Source organism: Channa argus, chromosome 7, assembly GCF_033026475.1.
Source record: "Channa argus isolate prfri chromosome 7, Channa argus male v1.0, whole genome shotgun sequence".
NCBI classification, from domain to species: domain Eukaryota; kingdom Metazoa; phylum Chordata; class Actinopteri; order Anabantiformes; family Channidae; genus Channa; species Channa argus.
The window spans coordinates 28,453,929-28,474,649 of NC_090203.1; the positions used below are offsets into that span (position 1 = coordinate 28,453,929).

At 41.7% G+C, this 20,721-nt stretch overlaps 1 protein-coding gene across 13 annotated transcripts in view; it reads left to right on the top strand.

The window, feature by feature from the left end:
• Positions 1-20,721, top strand: part of ryr2a (ryanodine receptor 2a (cardiac)) — a 231,815-nt gene that overhangs the window by 34,324 nt on the left and 176,770 nt on the right. For all 13 annotated transcript variants that reach the window (XM_067511788.1, XM_067511778.1, XM_067511780.1 and 10 more), the window contains exons 2-3: positions 16,105-16,224; positions 18,387-18,491. In XM_067511788.1, the coding sequence (XP_067367889.1) occupies positions 16,105-16,224; positions 18,387-18,491 (225 nt within the window). The remainder of the gene's footprint in view (positions 1-16,104; positions 16,225-18,386; positions 18,492-20,721) is intronic.

Here is a 20,721-nt window from a genome sequence, read left to right on the forward strand (position 1 = left end):
AAACAGACAGGATGCATTGTGAAATGGTCAATATCTGCTTGTATAGCACTTTTATCCAAAGCACTTTACAATGTTGCCTCCCATTCATCCATTTACACACACACACACACTCACTGATGGCATTGGCTGCCGTGCAAGGGGCTCATCTGACCCACCAAAAGCAACATGTGTTCAGTATCTTACCCAACAACACTTTATTGCTGTTGAATGTTTTAGCAGCCTGGAGTTTATTGTTAGTTATTTTACACTTGTTCTCTATGAGAGTGAAGTGTTTTGTACACTGCTTTTGAGTAGCGGCTCTACACACCAGCATTTTTATTTTTTCTACATTGTCAATTAAGATGAATTGATTGACCCGCAGATTACCAAATTGTCCTGACTGATCCTAAAATAAACCAGGAAGTGACCATCCCCTTGGTGAATCTCCTGGATGAGCTGGTCTGCTTCCGTGAGCTCTCCGCTTTGTGTCTCATGCACCCACACGGATCCATGTTCAGCACAGTTGAGAGCAGCGCACAGTGTGCAGCATGTGTGCATCCACACTTCCTTCCTCCCTCCCTCCCTCCGCTTCCTCCTTCCTTCCTTCCTCCCTTTCTTCCAGAGTCGGCCCCCAGAGAGGAGCCTGCACTGGTCTCCTCCTTTTTGCTGACAGCTCATCAGCCAATAGAATTCAGAAGACGTTTTAGAGCAAAACTTTAGTGGTGTACTCAAAAAAAGGTGCAATTGAAAAAACATATTGCAATCAAAAAACAGTTTTGTGATTAAAAATAAAAAAATTGAGACAAAAACTAGTTAAATACTAGTTGACTAGTTTTTTTTTTTGCAGTTTCCTATTCTTGCTGTCTCTCCTTCCAGCTTTTCTCTGGATTTTTGTGATTCAAACCAAAACAGAACAGGCCAAACAGATTTTCAGTTGAGGTCATACAGTATGCAGAAGAAGAAGCCACTTTTTTGGATATGCCAGCTATGTAATTAGACATGTGTTGTGTGTCCTACCATGCTAGGCTGTCATTGAGCAGAAGCAGCTGTGTCCCTGCAGCTCTGTGCTAACATTAGCAGCTAGCGGTAAGCAACAGCACCGCAGTGATCGCAACCACAATACAAACCAAGAAATCTAATAACATCACTAATTAGTGGTGTTTTACAAGGCTGTTAATGGCTTACAAGTTAGTAGTAAACTGATACAGTCCTTTGGCCAGAGGGAAATACAATTAATGGCAATTTGACTACAAGCATATGATTAAACTAACCTTACCATTACAGGTATAAACGAAAAGCTGTGAATTAAAATACACTTAAATGTGTACTGAAGAGGACTCTTTTGGTATTTGAGTTAATATCCACGATTGTGTGACGCTTAAATAAACCAACTCAAATTGAGCTAAAATGTTGATAATAAACCCTCATTGCACAGTAAATATTTTATGTACACTGCTTGTATAGTGCTGGAAATTGTGAATTTCCCACTAAATGAATAAAGTAACTGTCTATGTCACAATTCTGTTCCCTGTGTTTAGTTTGTCCATGTTTTCCTCAACTGTGCTTCCTTTCTCCAGCTTTTATTTTGTAACGCCCCAGCCTCCTCTCTTTAATGTCATCAGCCCCGTCTCCTTACTTGACTCCTCAAAAACCTCCTACCCTTTGATCGGTCGGTCATATATTAATTGTTATTGCTCCACTTCTCAGTTACGGTTACATGCTGAGGACACATCAGTGGTTACTCACCACGTTCCTGCAGCTAGTTGAGACAAAACAACAAAATAAACCACATGGAAGGAAAATCTGTAGGGACTGATGCATGTTTGTTTTTTAATTTGGTGACATCAGATTTTTGTCGCAGATGAGACAGTGTTTTATTTTCAGGGGGAGACAAAACCTTAAAGATGCAGCAAAAGTCAGGATTGTTGTCCAGAATCTCTGAAGCATATAGAAGGTCATCTACTGTACTTATGCCTTAGGCCTAAAGGACCAGCGTTCATATATCTGCCCGCCTTCAAAAAGGGTGTTAGGCACAATATGGGATCAGATAAAAGGTCTTTGAGTCTAAAAAAAGATTTAACACAGTCATATTTGTTCTCAATTGTTAGCCTGAGCCTGCAAGGAAGGTATGGCTGTCATCTGATGTGTGATTGGTGTATTTATAATTACAGTATGTAGGCCTAAATACACATACTGTATATTATCTACATGTGACCCAGACACAGCATGTAAAAAGTGAACAGTGAACAACTTGTTCAATTACCTTTGACCTCTTCTTTCGCTGTGCTGTGACTGTTTTAGGTGTGGCGTTCACAAGCAATTGATGTTGTGGGTTTCTAGTGCTCATTTAGTATTATAAGAAACACACAATATAGGTTCAACTTTCCTAGATGTAACAATTCCAACGACAGAGTTTCACTTTAGATAGGAATTGAGCCAGGTAGATGGAGCAAGAACATCATACTATCTTGTCAGGCCTTTCTTTTAGTTTAGTGCCTCATTAAAATGTAATAATACTAATATAAGAGATGCCATAGATGACAAATCACCTTGAGAAAACCTAGTTTGGGTTGAGACAATCCTGACTGAAATCTATGAAGTAGCTAGTGATGCCTTTACCAAACGACAGCCATACTGAGCTGATGTTACAGTATTTCATTCCCTCACTCCAAATCTTTCTCAGTAGTGTCAGAGAAGGATTATTCATTGTTGCTGTTTGCCTTTGGATTACAGACAGGCCTGTGTGGCTGCAGTCTTTTTTTTTTTTTTTTCTCCTTCTCTCCAGCGCATATATAATGTTTCCAGTGGCTGCTACTGTTGAATAAGCTGTTGGGTAAGATGCTGTGTATTTAGCTTTGTGCTGCTTTTGAGTGCTGAGCCCTGGTGATGCACTATAAATGGCTTTTGTGCATGTGTGTGCACATTTTTTGTGTTATTTTATGCTCGTGCACACATTTGCCTATGAGTGTGTGTATAAGTGTGATAGATGACATTTCTTCTCATTCATTTATATCTGTCTATTTCTGTGTGTGGGAAGAGGGCAGATACAGCTTGAGAGGGGGGTCCTCTCAATCCAGGAAGCCCTTCTTTCACCAAGGCTAATAAACTGAGTCTTTACACACTGCATACAGACAACTATTTTAATAAAATATATCACAGTTAAAACTTCATCTGTAAACACTTCATATTTTTAGCCATGTTACATGTTACTTCCCCAAAGTAAATGTTGTATTTTCTGGGTTTTCTCATTTTGATTTACTCCTACAAATTCCTTCCTCCAGTGTTAATCCAATGTTAATGTCAAGGATCTGATGCTGGACTCTACTCACCTTCACCCTTTGGCCTTTCCTGCCCCAATCTACCCACTCACACACCCTACCTACTGTCGGTTCTTAGACTTGCACTCCCCCATCCCTGCTTCCCGTTTCTCCGCTTTTATTGTGTTGCACGTCCTCACTGGTCGTTTCAGCTCCCATCCTCAGCCCTGATTGTTTTCACCTGTTCCTTCGCCTATTTAAACCCAGGTCCCACCAAAGTCCACTGCCAATTTTTTTATTTGGTGATTCTTGGCCATTGGTCTCTGTTTATGTACACCATTTATTTATTTTTTAACCCCTGCTTTATCTCCCCTTGATGTACACACCGATTGAGTGATAGTTCTGATCGGTTTCTTAACAAGCATACTTTTAGATTATTGCCATCAACTTTTCCAGATCAGCCCTGTGTTATTTTTATTTCTCTATTTTTCCCATCATTGTTGTAATTAGTTTCTCCTGCATTAGTTCACACAGTTTGCGTAATTTCTTGCTCATGTTCACTTCCCCTAGTTTTCCCTCATGCCTGTACTTGGGTTCATCTCTGTTTTCTAGCTTCTCCTGCCCTGTATAGTTTTCTTTAGCTTAGCTTTAGCATTACTGCACCTCCTGTGTACCACCTCTGTCCTCCATTGTAGTAGAGATTTTCTGTTTCCTTGCTACTTAATCATAATAGAATCTCTTCTAGCATCAAAACTACTCTAGCCATGGGTCCCCATGCAAAGATCCTCACAGTATGATCTGGCCAAACTAACATACTTTGATGTGCGAGATAATAGCCAATAGTTCCTGTCTCACCTTTCATCCGATATCACACTTTCATCATCACCATTCATCAATATCGCACCTGGAACTAACTCCCCTTCAACATCACCATATGAACCAGTTCTGGATTTAAATCAACAAAAGCAATGTCCAGTTATCATGAAATTACTAGTAAGCCTTCTCGAGACCATGCAGACATCTGGATATCCTGAGGTTCACTGTGCTACCTGCCTGTGGTAATCAAGATGCCATTGGACTTGAGCACTTTCAGGAGGGAGGTTGAACTGGCACAACCCCCTCCAAGACTCTTGACCTGCTCCAGAGCCTGTCCTGGTGCTGGTTGATGCCTGATCTTTTACTCAGTTGGCCAAGCATCTGCCTGCTCTTGCTTTTCTCTGCCTGATGTAGGCCCTGGCTTTATTCTTTGAAAGACTTCAGTGTCTCTAAGGAAGTGTTCTTCGCTGGCTTCTGGACTTATTAGTCACCCTTTTGAGTAGAAACCCTGGATTTGCCAAAATTGTGGCTTTTTACAGGTGGAGGTATTCTCCCAGCCCACATCCCCTTCGGCAAACGACGAGCCCGGGGTCTGTTCTATGATTGGCTGTAACCCTGCTTGTTGATGTTCCTCCTGGCCCTGTACCTGTTCATGGGTTGCCTGTTTCTTAACCTGTTCCTGGATTGGCCTTATGGTTCCTGTTCCTGTTTCTAGGTTGGACCCAACATCCTGTCTGTTCCTGGTCTGGTTCCTGCCCTGGCTTCTGGATTCTCCATCCACAAAGCCAAGGCTCCCACACAACAGCCTGCTCCAGCTCCTTGATACCCTCCTGATGCAGCTGATGTTCTCTGTTCCTGTGCCTGGGTCAGCTGATACCTTTTCTGTTCCTGTTTCTGGGCCTGGGTCGGCCAACGCTACTTCTGTTCCTGTCTCTGAGCCGGATGATCTCAAGCCTGGACCTGCCCCCTGGTTGACTGTCATTCTGTCTATTGATGTGCCCATGCTGGCCAAGCTTCACCTGGTTTTAATTTGACCGCCGTACTTCTTTTGGAATCAGCCGGTGATCCACCTGCTCCTGAACCTGTCCCTAAGTCTGCTGACATCTCACCTGATCCTGAGTTGGTCAACGTCCCTCCTGGTCCTTCCACTGGTCCTGCCTCTGGGTCGGCCGACGCTTCTGCACCTGCCTCTGGCTCAGCCACCACCTCACCTGTTCTTGCTCTTGCCCTATGGTCAGCTGATGTCATTCTTGCTTTGGAGTCAAGTGACCGCTCATCTGCTCCTGAACTGATGGGAGGACCATGCAAAATCCACGCTGCGACAGCTTCAAAAGCACAGGAGCTCACTTCCCTCACCTGTGTCTCCTTCAAGATCCGTTGGCAGCCGCTGCTCCCCTAGAAATAAGTTTCTGGACGTAAGATTGATGAAAAATTATCTGGAGCCTAATACACATAAAATACATAAAAAAGCCAAAGTCCTAGAGAGTGCTGGACCAAGGCGGCCACCCATGGTGCCATCTTTACATCATCAGAAGTACAATAAGCAGTAGATACTGTTTATTAAACACTTGTTAAATGGACCATGCAAATATTTATTTAACATAAATAATTATTTAAAACTTGTTAAATAAACAGTATCTACAGCATGACAAGTAGAAATAAGAAAAAACTACCTTCCATAGTGAGCTGCTTTCAGGTAATGCTACCTATCTGTACAAACCTCTCATTCATTAGCAGCCCGATGGTGACAAAACGAATTATAAAAACATTCATTGCAATATTTAAGGTGGCCATATTTAAAAAAGATTCTCTCTCTCTAATCATTATTGCATTTATGAATCAAAAATCAAATCATCCAAAACAAGGTTTGAATAATAAATGAATTTATTGCCATCATTGTAAAAATGTGCCTCACTTCTCTCTCTGTTGTGGACATGAGTATTAAAGTTTTTTTTGAAAGTACATGTTGAGAGCTGTGATATAATGTTCACTTGGTACTGATTCAATAAAATATAGATACAAATACAGTTATGACAGATTATTTGCCAAGACTGTCAGCTTATAGCTGTATTAAAGACTCATGTCTTTAATTCAAGAACTTTATTTTCATTATGCAAACACAACCAAATTGTATTTGTGTCAACTCCAGCAGTGTTGTAATAAATATGAAATGAAGAAAAGATACCAATAAAGCATGTTGACTTTAAGATAAAGAAACCTAAAAATAAATACAGTAAAATTAAAAATAATACATAAAAATATTTTAATTAAATAGAGGAGTGGAACAACATTAGTTACTAAAGACACTATATGAATAGTTTTAAGGTCCTTGACAAACACTGTTATCCTGCACAAAATCCAATACTTGTATGTCAAGCTGTGACACCTCAGTAATTTACTGTTTAGGCTGAAGCTCTGTCTCTGGTGCAACATTTAATGACTCTTAAAGGAAATGTAGTTTGAGGCAGCTCCACATTCTGTTTAAAAGTTATCTGATGGTTTACACATCAGTGTCATCATCACACTCACTACAAATATAAAACTGCATGTCGGCTCTAAACTAAATCAGTCCCTCTCTGTTGTACTGCCTCTATGAGTCTCTTGATCATTTCCTCTCTCTCCCCATAGAAGGCTGGAATGCAAAACACTGCTGACAGACCCCAGACCTCATTATGTAGAAAATAGTTTCACTGTATGTGTGTGTGCGTGTTTAAAATATTACTAAGGCACGATTCAAGTAAATGACAACCATAACAGATATGTACATTATCTCAGCTACCTTCCTTGTGTGTGGTCATGGGCAGGAGAGCTTTACTGCATATGTTAGTTATCATTAAGACGCCAGTTTCCACCAAACCTTACATGGCTGTTAGTGTGTCTGAGTGTGTCATGGTTTTCCCTCAGCCCACAAACCTAGATAATTAGCAGAACCACAGTGTGGGATGATTCTTGTCTTGGAACTTATTTACGTTTGATTCCTTGGTCTCCTCTGCCCCCTGATCTGGTTTACACACTTATACACAGCCATCAGTCTGCACACACACACAGACACACACACGTGCACACACACACTCAGATACCTGTTCTCTGCCACACCGACTCTTTCCCGGGCTTCAGTATGTTAAAGTGATATTTCACCACTGACAAACTATTAATTTCATAGATATTGGGCTCTTATGTTGTTGAAATGTGCAATTGCCTTGTGAAAGGTAAAAATCATATAATACCTATAATATATTGTACTCTGACATTTCCAAGGCAGCACCCCTGCTTGCTGGGATTGTTTAGGCCTTAGCTGGCAAGCAACTTCTGCTACAGGTAGTAGTCCTTCTTTTCCTTTCAGCTTTTCCCTTTCAGGTATCGCCACAGCGAATCATGTGCCTCCATCTAACTCTGTCCTCTGCATCCTCTTCTCTCACACCAACAAACTTCATGTCCTCTCTCACTACATCCATAAATCTCCTCTTTGCTCTTCCTCTAGACCTCCTGCCTGGCAGCTCCAACCTCAGCATTCTTCTACCAATATATTCACAGTTTCTCCTCTGAACATGTCCAAACCACCTCAATCTGGCCTCTCTGACTTTATCTCCAACACATCTAACATGATCTGTCCCTCTGATGTCCTCATTCCTGATCCTGTCCATCCTCATCACTCCCAAAGAGAACCTCAACATCTTAAGCTCTGCTACCTCCAGCTCTGCCTCCTGTCTTTTCTTCAGTGCCACTGTCTCTAAGCCGAACAACATCTCTGGTCTCACCACTTGAACATCTTTCCTTTTATTCTCGCTGATACTTTTTTCACACAACCCACCTGACACTTTTCTCCACCTGTTCCAACCTGCCTGCACTCGCCTCTTCACCTCTTTTCCACACTCTCCGTTGCTCTGAACCGTTGACCCTAAGTACTTAAAGTCCTGCACCTTCTTCACCTCTGCTCCCTGTAACCTCACCGTTCCACCAGGGTCCCTCTCATTAACACACATGTATTCTGTCTTACTGCGGCTAAGCTTCATTCCTCTGTTTTCCAGAGCAGACCTCCACCTCTCTAGATTTTCCTCCACCTGCTCCCTGCTCTCACTACAAATCACAATGTCAGCTCTCATACATGTCCTGCACCACTAACATACTTCTCTGCCGCTCCAGACGTCCTCATACAATACCACAGCTCCTCTCTCTGCACCCTGTCATACGCTTTCTCTAAATCCACGAAGACACAATGCAACTCCCTCTGACCTTCTCTGTACTTCTCCATCAGCATCCTCAAAGCAAATACTGCATCTGTTGGACTCTTTCTAGGGATGAAACCATATTGCTGCTCACAAATGTTCACCTCTGCCCTTAGCCGAGCTTCCAGTACTCTTTCCCACAACTTCATTGTTTGGCTCATCAGCTTTATTCCTCTGTAGTTGCCACAGCTCTGCACATCTCCCTTGTTCTTACAAATTGGTACCAGTACACTTCTCCTCCAGTCCTCAGCATCCTCTCACTCTCCAAGAGCTCATTAAACAAACTAGTCAGAAACTCTACTGCCACCTCTCCTAGACACTTCCATACCTCCACAGGTTTGTCATCAGGTTCAACTGCCTTTTTACTCTTCATCCTCTTCAACGTCCTCCTCACTTCACTCTTATTAATCTTTGCTACTTCCTGCTCCACACCAGTCACCTCTTCTACTCTTCGTTCCCTTTCATTTTCCTCATTCATCAACTCTTCAAAGTTCTTCTTCCATCTTCCCATCACACTCCTGGCACCTGTCAATACATTTCCATCCATATCTTTAATCACACAATCCTGCTGCACATCCTTCCCATCTCTATCTCCCCCTCCTTACTGTCCAACCTAGCATACAAGTCCTCATATGCTCTTTGTTTGGTCTTTGCCACCTCTACCTTCACCTTACGCTGTATCTCCCTGTACTCCTGTCTACTCTCTTCAGTTCTCTCAGTGTCCCACTTCTTCTTAGCTAACCTCTTTCTCTGTATACACTCCTGAACTTCCTCATTACACCACCACGTCTCCTTGTCCACTTTCCTCTTTCCAGATAAAACATCGAGTACCCTCCTACCTGTCTCCCTGATCAAATTAGCTGTAGTCTTCTAGTCATCTGGAAGCACCTCCAAACCACCCAGAGTCTGTCTCAGCTCCTTCCTTAAAAACTATGCGACATTCTTCCTTTTTCAACTTCTACCCCTTTGTCCTCTTCATCTTCCTCACGACCAGAGTCATTTTACAACACCACCATCCTGTGTTGTCTGGCTACACTCTCCCCTACCAACACTTTACAGTCACTGATCTCTTTCAGATTACAACGTCTACACAACGTCCACCTGAGTGTTTCTACCTCTGCTCTTATACATCACCCTATGTTCCTGCCTTTTCTGGAAGAAAGTGTTTACTACAGCCATTTCCATCCTCTTTGCAAAGTCTACCACCATCTGTCCTTCTGCGTTCATGTCCTGAAGACCAACCCTGCCCATCACATCCTCATCAACTCTGTTCCCTTTACCTACATGTCCATTGAAATCTGCCCCAATCACCACTCTCTCACCTCTGGGGATGCTCTGCATCACTTCATCTAACTCACTCCAGAATTTCTTCTTTTCTTCTAACTCACATCCTACCTGTGGGGCATAACCACTCACAACATTGAACATCATGCCTTCAATTTCCAGGTTCAGACTCATCAACCTATCTGATACTCTATTCACCTCTAGAACATTCCTCACAAACTCCTCTTTCAGAATAACTCTTACTCCATTTTCTCTCCCTTACTCCATTTTCCTCATTCATCAACTCTTCAAAGTTCTTCTTCCATCTTCCCATCACACTCCTGGCACCTGTCAATACATTTCCATCCATATCTTTAATCACACAATCCTGCTGCACATCCTTCCCATCTCTATCTCCCCCTCCTTACTGTCCAACCTAGCATACAAGTCCTCATATGCTCTTTGTTTGGTCTTTGCCACCTCTACCTTCACCTTACGCTGTATCTCCCTGTACTCCTGTCTACTCTCTTCAGTTCTCTCAGTGTCCCACTTCTTCTTAGCTAACCTCTTTCTCTGTATACACTCCTGAACTTCCTCATTACACCACCACGTCTCCTTGTCCACTTTCCTCTTTCCAGATAAAACATCGAGTACCCTCCTACCTGTCTCCCTGATCAAATTAGCTGTAGTCTTCTAGTCATCTGGAAGCACCTCCAAACCACCCAGAGTCTGTCTCAGCTCCTTCCTTAAAAACTATGCGACATTCTTCCTTTTTCAACTTCTACCCCTTTGTCCTCTTCATCTTCCTCACGACCAGAGTCATTTTACAACACCACCATCCTGTGTTGTCTGGCTACACTCTCCCCTACCAACACTTTACAGTCACTGATCTCTTTCAGATTACAACGTCTACACAACGTCCACCTGAGTGTTTCTACCTCTGCTCTTATACATCACCCTATGTTCCTGCCTTTTCTGGAAGAAAGTGTTTACTACAGCCATTTCCATCCTCTTTGCAAAGTCTACCACCATCTGTCCTTCTGCGTTCATGTCCTGAAGACCAACCCTGCCCATCACATCCTCATCAACTCTGTTCCCTTTACCTACATGTCCATTGAAATCTGCCCCAATCACCACTCTCTCACCTCTGGGGATGCTCTGCATCACTTCATCTAACTCACTCCAGAATTTCTTCTTTTCTTCTAACTCACATCCTACCTGTGGGGCATAACCACTCACAACATTGAACATCATGCCTTCAATTTCCAGGTTCAGACTCATCAACCTATCTGATACTCTATTCACCTCTAGAACATTCCTCACAAACTCCTCTTTCAGAATAACTCTTACTCCATTTCTCTCCCTATCTGACCCATGGTAGAAAAACTTGAACCTTGCTCCTAAGCTTCTAGCCTTGCTACCTTTCCACCTGGTCTCCTGGACACACAGTATGTCCACCTTCCTTCTCTGCATCATGTCGATCAACTCCCTAGCCTTCCCTGTCATAGTACCAACATTCAAAGTCCCTACTGTCAGTCCTACATTCGTAGCTTTCCTCTTCTCTCTCTGCCTACGAACACACCTTCTTCCTCTCCTTCTTCGACTTTGACCAACAGTAGTCCAATTTCCACCGGTACCCTGTAGGTCACGATTCGCATGTTTAATTTGGCATGTGGAAGGATGCCCTTCCTGACACAACCCTCTGCATATATCCAGACTTGGGACTGGCACAAGAAGACACTGGCTTGTGCCCCCTTGCGGTTGCATTGTGACAGGTAGTAGTCCACTTGTTGGTTATGTGAAACGATGAGATGGGGTTTTCCAAAGAGTCCTCTTAGCAGAATCCAATGTTAGAATTGGCGACATGATATATTGCCTAAAAATATAACTAATATGTTATCATTGAGTTGCTAATGTCTGCTCAAGCAAAGCTAACAGCACAAGCTAACTCTAGAAATGCTAGTAAACCTGTAACATTTGTCACTCAAATCATCACACAAAGCCCCACTGATTTGGTAACTTTACTAAATGTTAGCAACAAGCTAAAACAACAAAGCCATATTAGTAGTAAATTGTACTAATGTGAGGTCATCTGGAGTCTTTAGTATCTTTATTTTGCTCGGCATCCTGAAGTCCATTTCCAGGATTCCCTTCAATATGTGGCTCAAAACATTTATGTTCTGTCCCACAGCAGAAGAAGCAACTGAAAAAAACAGTATCATTTGTTGCAGCAGGGGGATTTTTCCATTGGTTCCCAGTTACCACAGAGACACCCATAGCTGTCCCCCTATGTGCAGCGGTTCATTTCCCCTGTCCTCTCCGGGTGGCTGTGACTGTTGCTGGGCTTGAGCAGCCTCTACCTCCTCTGTGCATATGGCAGAACTGTTTGACCCTTTTTGTGGCTCGTATAACAACCGCAAGAGGTGGATAAATGCAGAGCGTTGTGTCAGGAAGGGCATCCGATGTAAAACACATGCCAAGTTAAACATGCCAATCGGACTTGCACACCGAATCTGACTTCCATACCGGACCAGTCAGGGCACGGGTTAACTACGACTGCCACTGGTGCTGTTGACCTACAGTGTGCCACTGGAAATTGGGCTACTGTTTGTCGAAGAAGGAAAGGAGGAAGGTGTGTTTACATGCAGAGAGAAAAGGGGAAAGCCAAGAGTGTAGGACTGACAGTAGGGACTTTGAATGTTGGGATTGTGACAGGGAAGGCTAGAGAGTTGGTTGACATGATGCAGAGAAGGAAGGTGGACATACTGTGTGTCCAGGAGACCAGGTGGAAAGGAAGCAAGACTTAAAGCTTAGGAGCAGGTTTTTAAGTTGATTTACCATTAGTTGGGTAGGAAGAGAAATGCAGTAGAAATTATCCTGAAAGAGAGGTTTGTGAAGAGGGGAAAAGAGTATCAGACGGGTTGATGAGTCTGAAGTTGGATATTGAAGGCATGTGATGTTCAATGTTGTGGGTGGTTATGCCCCACAGGTAGGATGTGAGTTAGAAGAGAAGGAGAAATTCTGGAGTGAGTTGGATGAAGTGATGCAGAGCATCCGCAGAGGTGAGAGAGTGGTGATTGGTGCAGATTTCAATGGACATGTAGGTGAAGGGAACAGAGGTGATGAGACTGTGATGGGCAGGTTTGGTGACAGGAACGCAGAAGGACAGATGGTGGTAGACTTTGCAAAGAGGATGGAAATGGTTGTAGTTAACACTTTCTTCCAGAAGAGGCAGGAACATAGGGGGACATACAAGAGGGGAGGTAGAAGCACTCAGGTGGACGACATCTTGTGTCTTCAAAGTATTGGTAGGGGAGAGTGTAGCCAGACAACACAGGATTACTCTGTTTAAAAATGACTCTGGTGGTGAGCATAATGAAGAAAACTTAGGCAGAGCAGATGTTGAAGTGGTGGAAGTTGAAAAAGGAAGAATGTTGTGTAATTTTCAGCAAGGAGTTGAGACGGGCTCTGGGTGGTCAGGAGGTGCTTCCAGATGACTGGAACATTATGGCTAATGTGATCAATGATACAGGAGGGTACTTGGTGTGTCATCAGGAAAGAGGAAAGTGGTCAAGGAGACTTGGCGATAGAATAAGGAAGTTCAGGACAGGGAAAGAGACGACGTGGGACGTAGGACTGAAGACAGGAGTACAGGGAGATGCCGTGTATAGTTAAGGTAGAGGCCAAACAAATAGCATATGAGGACTTGAATTCTAGTTTGGATAGTAAGGAGGGAGAGGTACAGGTTGATGAGGCAGAGAGACCGAGATGGGAAGGATGTGCAGCAGGTTAGTGTGATTAAAGATAAGGATGGAAATGTGCCAGGAGTGTGATGGGAAGATGGAAGGAGAACTTTGAAGAGTTGATGTATCAGGTAAATGAAAGGGAACGACGAGTAGAAGAGGTGACTGGTGTGGAGCAGGAAGTAGCAAAGATTAGTAAGAGTGAAGTGAGGAGGGCATTGAAGAGGATGAAGAGCGGAAAGGCAGTTGGTCCTGATGACAAACCTGTGGAGGTATGGAAGTGTCTAGGAGAGGTGGCAGTAGGGTTTGTGACTAGTTGGAGCTGCCAGTCAGGAGGTCTAGAGGAAGAGCAAAGAGGAGATTTATGGATGTAGTGAGAGAGGACATGAAGTTTGTTGGTGTGAGAGAAGAGGATGCAGAGGACAGAGTTAGATGGAGGCACATGATTCGCTGTGGTGAAGCCTGAAAGGGAAAAGCTGAAAGAAAAAGAATACAATTAGCCCCAAATATCTGACTTTGCTAACACATTGTTAAACTCACTGTCTCCCAAATACTCAGTAGTAGGAGCTTGTGTTATATACTCCATGCGATACAAATATAGTGGAGAAACGGGCTGCAAGCAGGTTGGCTCCACCTCTCTCAGAGTGTTCCTGGGGGAAAGGACAACACAAATCAGGAAGGACTAGTTGTAGTTTGTAAGCCTACGTCAATCCACAGGACAGCGGAAAATTAAGTGTTTTACGTAATTTTCCGCTGTCTTGGCCGATATATGCAGGGGAATAAATGGGGAGTTCTCTGTATAAGGAAATATGGAGGGATCTGAGTCTCTCTTTATTCATAAATACTGCCTGACTTATTTTTGGTCAACCCCCACTGAAAATTTGTGTAGTTTTTCACTAACTGAGGAAACTAAGTTTCCACTAACCTAATTAAGGTCTGCCCCCCGGCCCCCCACACACCAACCAAAACTGAACACCACTGGGTAATGATAATGTTGTGGTCGACAGGTCAGTATGCAGCTAAACAGCCTTATAACACAGCAAGCTGTTAAGGTGAAAACATTAAACCACAGTGCTATAATTAGAAATGTTTCAAGTGACACAAGTGCAAGGCAAGAAAAAAAAAAATTAATTCAAGAAGTAAAGAAAGTTCAATCCTCAACATCTCTTTGAATGTTGGGGGCTGCTGAGCATTCAGAGTTTAGTGGTTCATTCCACTATTATCGGACCACTGACCTTAAGAACTTTTTCTTCGGATTTTTTGCTTCGTGGTGAAGAGAGCACCAGATGTTGGATTGTAGACCTGCATAAGTGAGTTCGGATGGTGAAAGTGAGTTTTCTGTCCTTTATAGCTGAACCAAAGAGTTAGAAATGTGTACCACAGATACAGAGAATCTAGTAATTTACCATGTCAAAGACTGCAAGTGGATTGAGTAGGATTAGGACAGAAGACTGAGCCCCAGGTCAGCTAAAGTGGGACAGCAACATGTCAATCTTATCATAGAAGTTACTCAGAGGGCCCAGAGGCCAAAAGCTTGTAGTTGGTGCAGTAAACCTGATGGCATGAAATTGCAATTATGTAAGACTGACGGGTGATGTAGTGGAAATTTTCTAGGTTGCAACAATCTGGGAAGGGGTCCTACATGTCCTGCATTTACGACTGATCTGAGATCTGCTGAATTCACATGGTGGAATCAGTTTCCTTGGAGTAGAATACAATTAATGAGAGGAAGGGATAGGGAAAGTAAAGTAGACGTGGTAAAAAAGATAAAGGAAGATCAAAAAAGAATGTTAGCAAGTGGGCAGGTGGACATGGAGCACTTCTGACGTCTGACCAGAGTTTTCATGGACTATCATCCAGGGTTTGCAAAATCAGCCCATAACTAAGTTGTTTTCTGGTGCATATAGGTATTGTGGATCAGTTCAGATATTCTAAAACATTATCAAGCATTATACATAATACATTTAGCAGAACAATAACACAGCAAAGCATTTTCAGTGGAAAATGGAAAGTAATACACACAGATTACACATTATAGACACTATATTGTGTATATGAGTGTTTTGCAAAACTTGGGATGTTCTGGTAAATGTAAATTGCCAGATAAATGGTCAGCCCTTATATATACACTTCTTCTCATTCACTCATTCGCACACCGATGGGGGAGCTGCGATGCAGCTGGCCAATGCTTCTCGGGAGCAACTAAGTTGGGGTTCAGTGTCTTGCTTAAGGACACTTTGGCATGTGACTGGAAGAGCCGGGGATTTACCCAGCAACTGGGGGGGATTGGTGGATGACCGCTCTACCTCCTCTGCCACATTTGCCCCCTAGACAATACAATCATCTGCAAATCACTATGTCTTGTCTCTGTCTTTTTAACTCTCAACATTTTTATGTGTTGTACTTTCAACGTTCTATTTGTGCATTTTAATAGTAATGTGTTTTGTTAGCTGCCTGTGGACCAGGGTGTTCATCAGCATGCATTGTCAAACTCAAACTAGCCTTTGATTAAAATAGTTCAAAACTATTTTGGAAATTGGGTTGTTGTAATTTACTTAGGGTGTAAAGTTAATATTTAGAGAAATTTGCTGTACTGTCAACTGGATTATTTTCTTTCTTTTGGCTTCATTTAGTGGGTTTGATTGTACAGACAATGAAATATGACTGGTGTGAAATAATGCTTTGTATGTTGTGCCTCCCGTTCACAGTGAAAAGAAGAGGTGCATGTCTGGTGTCAATTCTCCTGGAAGTTCTGTAATAGTTTGCCTCCACCTGTTAACAAATATTTTAAACAAATGTTTGTCTTTTGTGTGTTTGTAGGATGACGAAGTGGTCCTACAGTGCTCAGCTACAATCCATAAAGACCAACAGAAGCTCTGTTTGGCTGCTGAAGGCTTTGGAAACAGACTTTGCTTCCTTGAGTCGATCTCCAACTCCAAGGTACTGATTCCAGCTTTTATAACACATAAAAGACAGACTGTTAGACTGGTGACTGACACGTGTAAAAGAGAGTTAAAATAAAGGATTAATACTATTAATAGGTTATTACTAGGTTAACAGCACCCAACCCTATCAAAGCACTTTCAATAAATCCTAAGATTTCAACAAGAAAAGCAGACTATAAAAATTAAAAGGTTAAATATTGCGACTATTCTGATTTATTACAAAGTTGGTTTCGTTGTGTTTGCACTGGAGAGTCCAGCTGCTTTACAGTTGGTGCAAAGCTGAAGGGCAGCACTGCTTGACCTCTCTGCCTGACTGACATGAAGCAGACAGCACTGGGAGACCCTGCAGCAATATTTAGAAATATCAGTGACTCATGACATTTGCTCAGGGAGATTTAGGTACATTACAGGAACTTTCCCCAAGGGTTTCCGCCATAGCTGATAATATCTGCTGATGTTTAGTTTTTAAGTTTGGTAATTTGGTAGTTCTCCTTGGAAGGAAATACACTTAAATTAAAACAACATAGTATATTCCCAATAATGAATGTCAGTGATCTCTTAAAATATTTTATATATGGTTTAATATCTTAAACCATCGAAGATAAGAATTACCACACAGAGATCAGGAGCATTATCATTTCAATTTAATGATGACAAATCCTTATCACAATTTGGGTAAAGGCGGACCCAAGTGGTGAGACTGTGAGAGGGATTGAACTAACAAAACACGTTTATTGGAATAAATTCAACGATAAGCAGAAAACGCTCCTAACAGGAGGGTCGAAGAACAAGACATGGCAGGTATGAATGCTGAACAAAAGGCTAAACACAGACTGTCAACTCTACTAAACACAAGGGAAATCAACTTAAAGAAAACAAGACGCCGAACAGATCAAACATCAACAACAGGAGTGAAATATAGTTATCCAAAATAAACACTAGCCAAACGGCTGAGATATAAAATAAAATACGGATGTGAAACAAACTGCTAAACCAAAAATGAACACAGGGGAAAAGATTAAAGAAACTAACAAACAGAAACACACCAAATAAAATAAGACATGGATGACAAACATACTAAACTACGAAATCAGAATGAACACATTTGATAAGACTAAGGAAACTAATAAACAGAAGCTCACCAAACCTCAGACCAAAAGTTGCTGGAAAACAAAGTCCAATACACAAGTCAGGATTGCTAGGATCAGGTAAACCATGGAAATCAGAACACAGGCTGGCAGGAAGATGATGAGGATCTGGCAGGTAGCTGTGGGGAAGGCTGGACCTAATTAGTGATGGGAACAGGTGCAAATGACAAAGAGGGATAACGAAGGGTAAAGGTAAAGAACAGGACTAGGAACAGGAAGTGGAGAAAAGGGGCTATAAAATAAAAGTCCAAAGGGAGGAAGTGTAACTGGGGCCCAGATCGTGACAATCCTAGTGTGTTTTGTGTTTTTCAATACTAGTCACATATTGATCAATATCTTGTTTTTCCTTGTACTTGTTTATTTTGCACTGATGATTTTGAATCTCTCAATTTACCAAAATTCCATATTCACTAAAACTTTTAAGAGAAAAAAGAGATAGATACCTTTCTAAGAAACTCAAGGATTACTTAAGCACAGTCTCTATCAGAGAACTGAAAAATTGTCTAGTTGGATAAAAGTTGTTTGATTAGTAATTTATTTCTTTTCTCATGTCTTGTTCTCCTTTATGTTAAATTTAGGAATATGATCCCACTTTTTAGTTGTAGTTTAATTCCTGTATAGAATTTCTGTTGGGTTTGTATCACTTATTACATGTGCTGTTTTGTAGTAGACATATAAATGCAGTTTTTTCTCATTATTTTAAAGTGATGTTGATACGGTATGATAACAAATTAGCCAAAACTTTAAAAACAACAGGCTCAAACTTTATGTACATCTCCATTTCTTTTCTTCTTTCTTCACTGAGGTTAAATGCATACGACTCCCAATCTGTCAGTTAGCAGTAAAGAAAACTTTTAGATGAGTTTTCAATGTCCAGTCGCCACTGAGTAACACCTTTTGGATAACCATGACCTGGGTGATTGTAAAGATATACTTCATCAATTTTACAGGAATCCTGTAGGCTGTTTGTATTTAAAAAATGTGAATGTTGATCATACTGTTGTTTCAGAATGTGCCCCCAGATTTGTCCATCTGCACCTTCGTGTTGGAACAGTCACTATCGGTACGAGCGCTTCAGGAGATGCTGGCCAGCTCTGGAGAGAAAGCTGAAGGGGTGAGTTTGAAGATGGGCACAGACACACAGACACCAGGGGAATGAATGTAGGTTATTGTCAAATCATGGCTGGGAGAGCAGCCTGATGAACACTTAGAGAAGAAAGGCAGAAGCAGTGAGAGTAAGCCTCCTTTCACACCCTTCATTCTGGTCTGACGTCATGAGCACTGTACCTTATGTCAGGTGGTTCCTCACCTGCACAACTCAAGGCAGTTGAGAGGACATTGCTGTGTATATAGCACACAGTTAAATTGTGTTTGCAGACAGATCACCAGCAGGTACATTACACACCTTGTGAAAGACCTCGTCTTGTCTTGAGTGTCCTGACAGGGCAGAAAAAGAGCATATCAGAGGAGCTGAGGTATGATGGGGTTCAATAACTTAAGAATATACAGGTGCTGGTCAAATAATTAGAATATCTTCACAAAGTTCTACTGTCCATAATAATATTAAACATTTAGAGAACTGAAAAGGACAAAGTCAAGAACCAATCTTTAATTTCTATTAGCCGAGAAAGTACTGCCTGCCATACAAGGGTATGAAATCGCTCCAGTCCAATTAATCACAGCAACCCAGGCTTATCCATGGTAGATCAGTGAAGCTGTAGGAATGGTTTACCTGTCATTGTTTTGAATTTTATTGTATTTATATTTATATCAAAAATATTAATGCCTTGTAACTGGCTGACAATGCAGACTAGAATCCCTGAAACTAACAATCATGTATAAATGTTACATAAGTAGTAGCCCATCAGCATCCCAAGCATAACGAGGTAACTTGCTTAAATTAAATTAGTTCTTACCTTTGCTTTGACAATGTAGTTTCTTGTCCTTCAACACCCAACAGGCAGAATTATTGATCTGTCCACACTGTTATTATTATGTATAGCTGTTTTAACTTTTGTAACTTCATCCTAGCAGCGATTTAAGGTGGGGGGATCCATAAATTACGCTCAGACAGGGACTATACCTGCAGCAGGTGCTATATATGAATAGCAAGTGTGCAAAACCTGTAGTTTGCTCTCATATGTTTGTTTTTCTTTTGCTCATATGTGATTTAAATATTTGTTGCTCAGAACAGATGGATAATATACAGGTTTTTAATGCAGTTCTATAAAGTTTCTGGTGATGTTTTGCCATCCAGGGCTCCAAGTCACATAACTGAAAACTATCAGTTACCAAACTAGTGTCATTTGCTTCCTGTTAGCGGGATCATTTTGGAAGCATGTGAAATCAATTTTTCCGCTCTGATTTTAATATATATTACATGTATGTTTTATAAACGCTCACAGAAACATTTTGATGTAATCAGTCCAAATGTAACAAGCTGCAAAATGTCAATGTTCTGACAGTTTTTTAGTGTAATAGCTTTGCCTTTTAGTTTAGTCTAACTGCTAATTAGATTTTTGAGGTTACATTTCAGCCACAGGATTGTTCAGTGCTGCACATTGTCGAAGCACCCGCAATTCCCAAGGTCAACCTTGCTTGAGTCTCCTTAACTCAAGTGCTTCTCTGGTAAGAATTGACCGGTTATGACTTTCATCCCTTTGTGTGTCTTTTATTGGAGAAACCTCTCTGTTATAAATTAACTGCATAAACACTCTGTCTTTTAGACTCTTCAATTTCACCTCTGGTTACTATCACTCAGACAAACGCATTTAAGCGCTATTTCTTCTGGTAGTTTCCCTTCCTGAATTTTAAAATCACTTCTAAAATTCTGTTTTGTTGTCTACCAACCAGTGGATAGAGGGAGTAAACACTTATTCAGTCTTGGGTTCTCAGCATCCCTACCCTTTGTGCCCCCTCTTGGGGTTTATAATCTTGACCTCTTCTTCTGTCTGAGGTTGTACATTTTCAAAGGTTCTTACCTGAGAAGAAAATGAGCCCAAGGCAGTGGAGTCTTTCAAAAGTTCATTGAAGAATATCAGCAATCCAAAAATTAATCTCAGCAGTTACAGTCAACAGTGTAGTCTTCAGAAGGGTTGTTCTCTAATTTTCAGTCCTGAACAAAAAACTAAACTCAACTCTCACCTCCCTACTCCTCCTTCTACTCTCCTTTACTCTCTTATACAGCTTTTACTGTCCACCCTGTTTTTTAATCTTTCACGCACTCATGTAGTTTACAGTTAATATTTCATTGATATGCTTTTACATTTGTGCATCTAAGTTTCCAGTCACCTTGCAGCTATCCACAGGCAGTGGCTAACGCTTTTCTGCCCCTTCTGCAGATG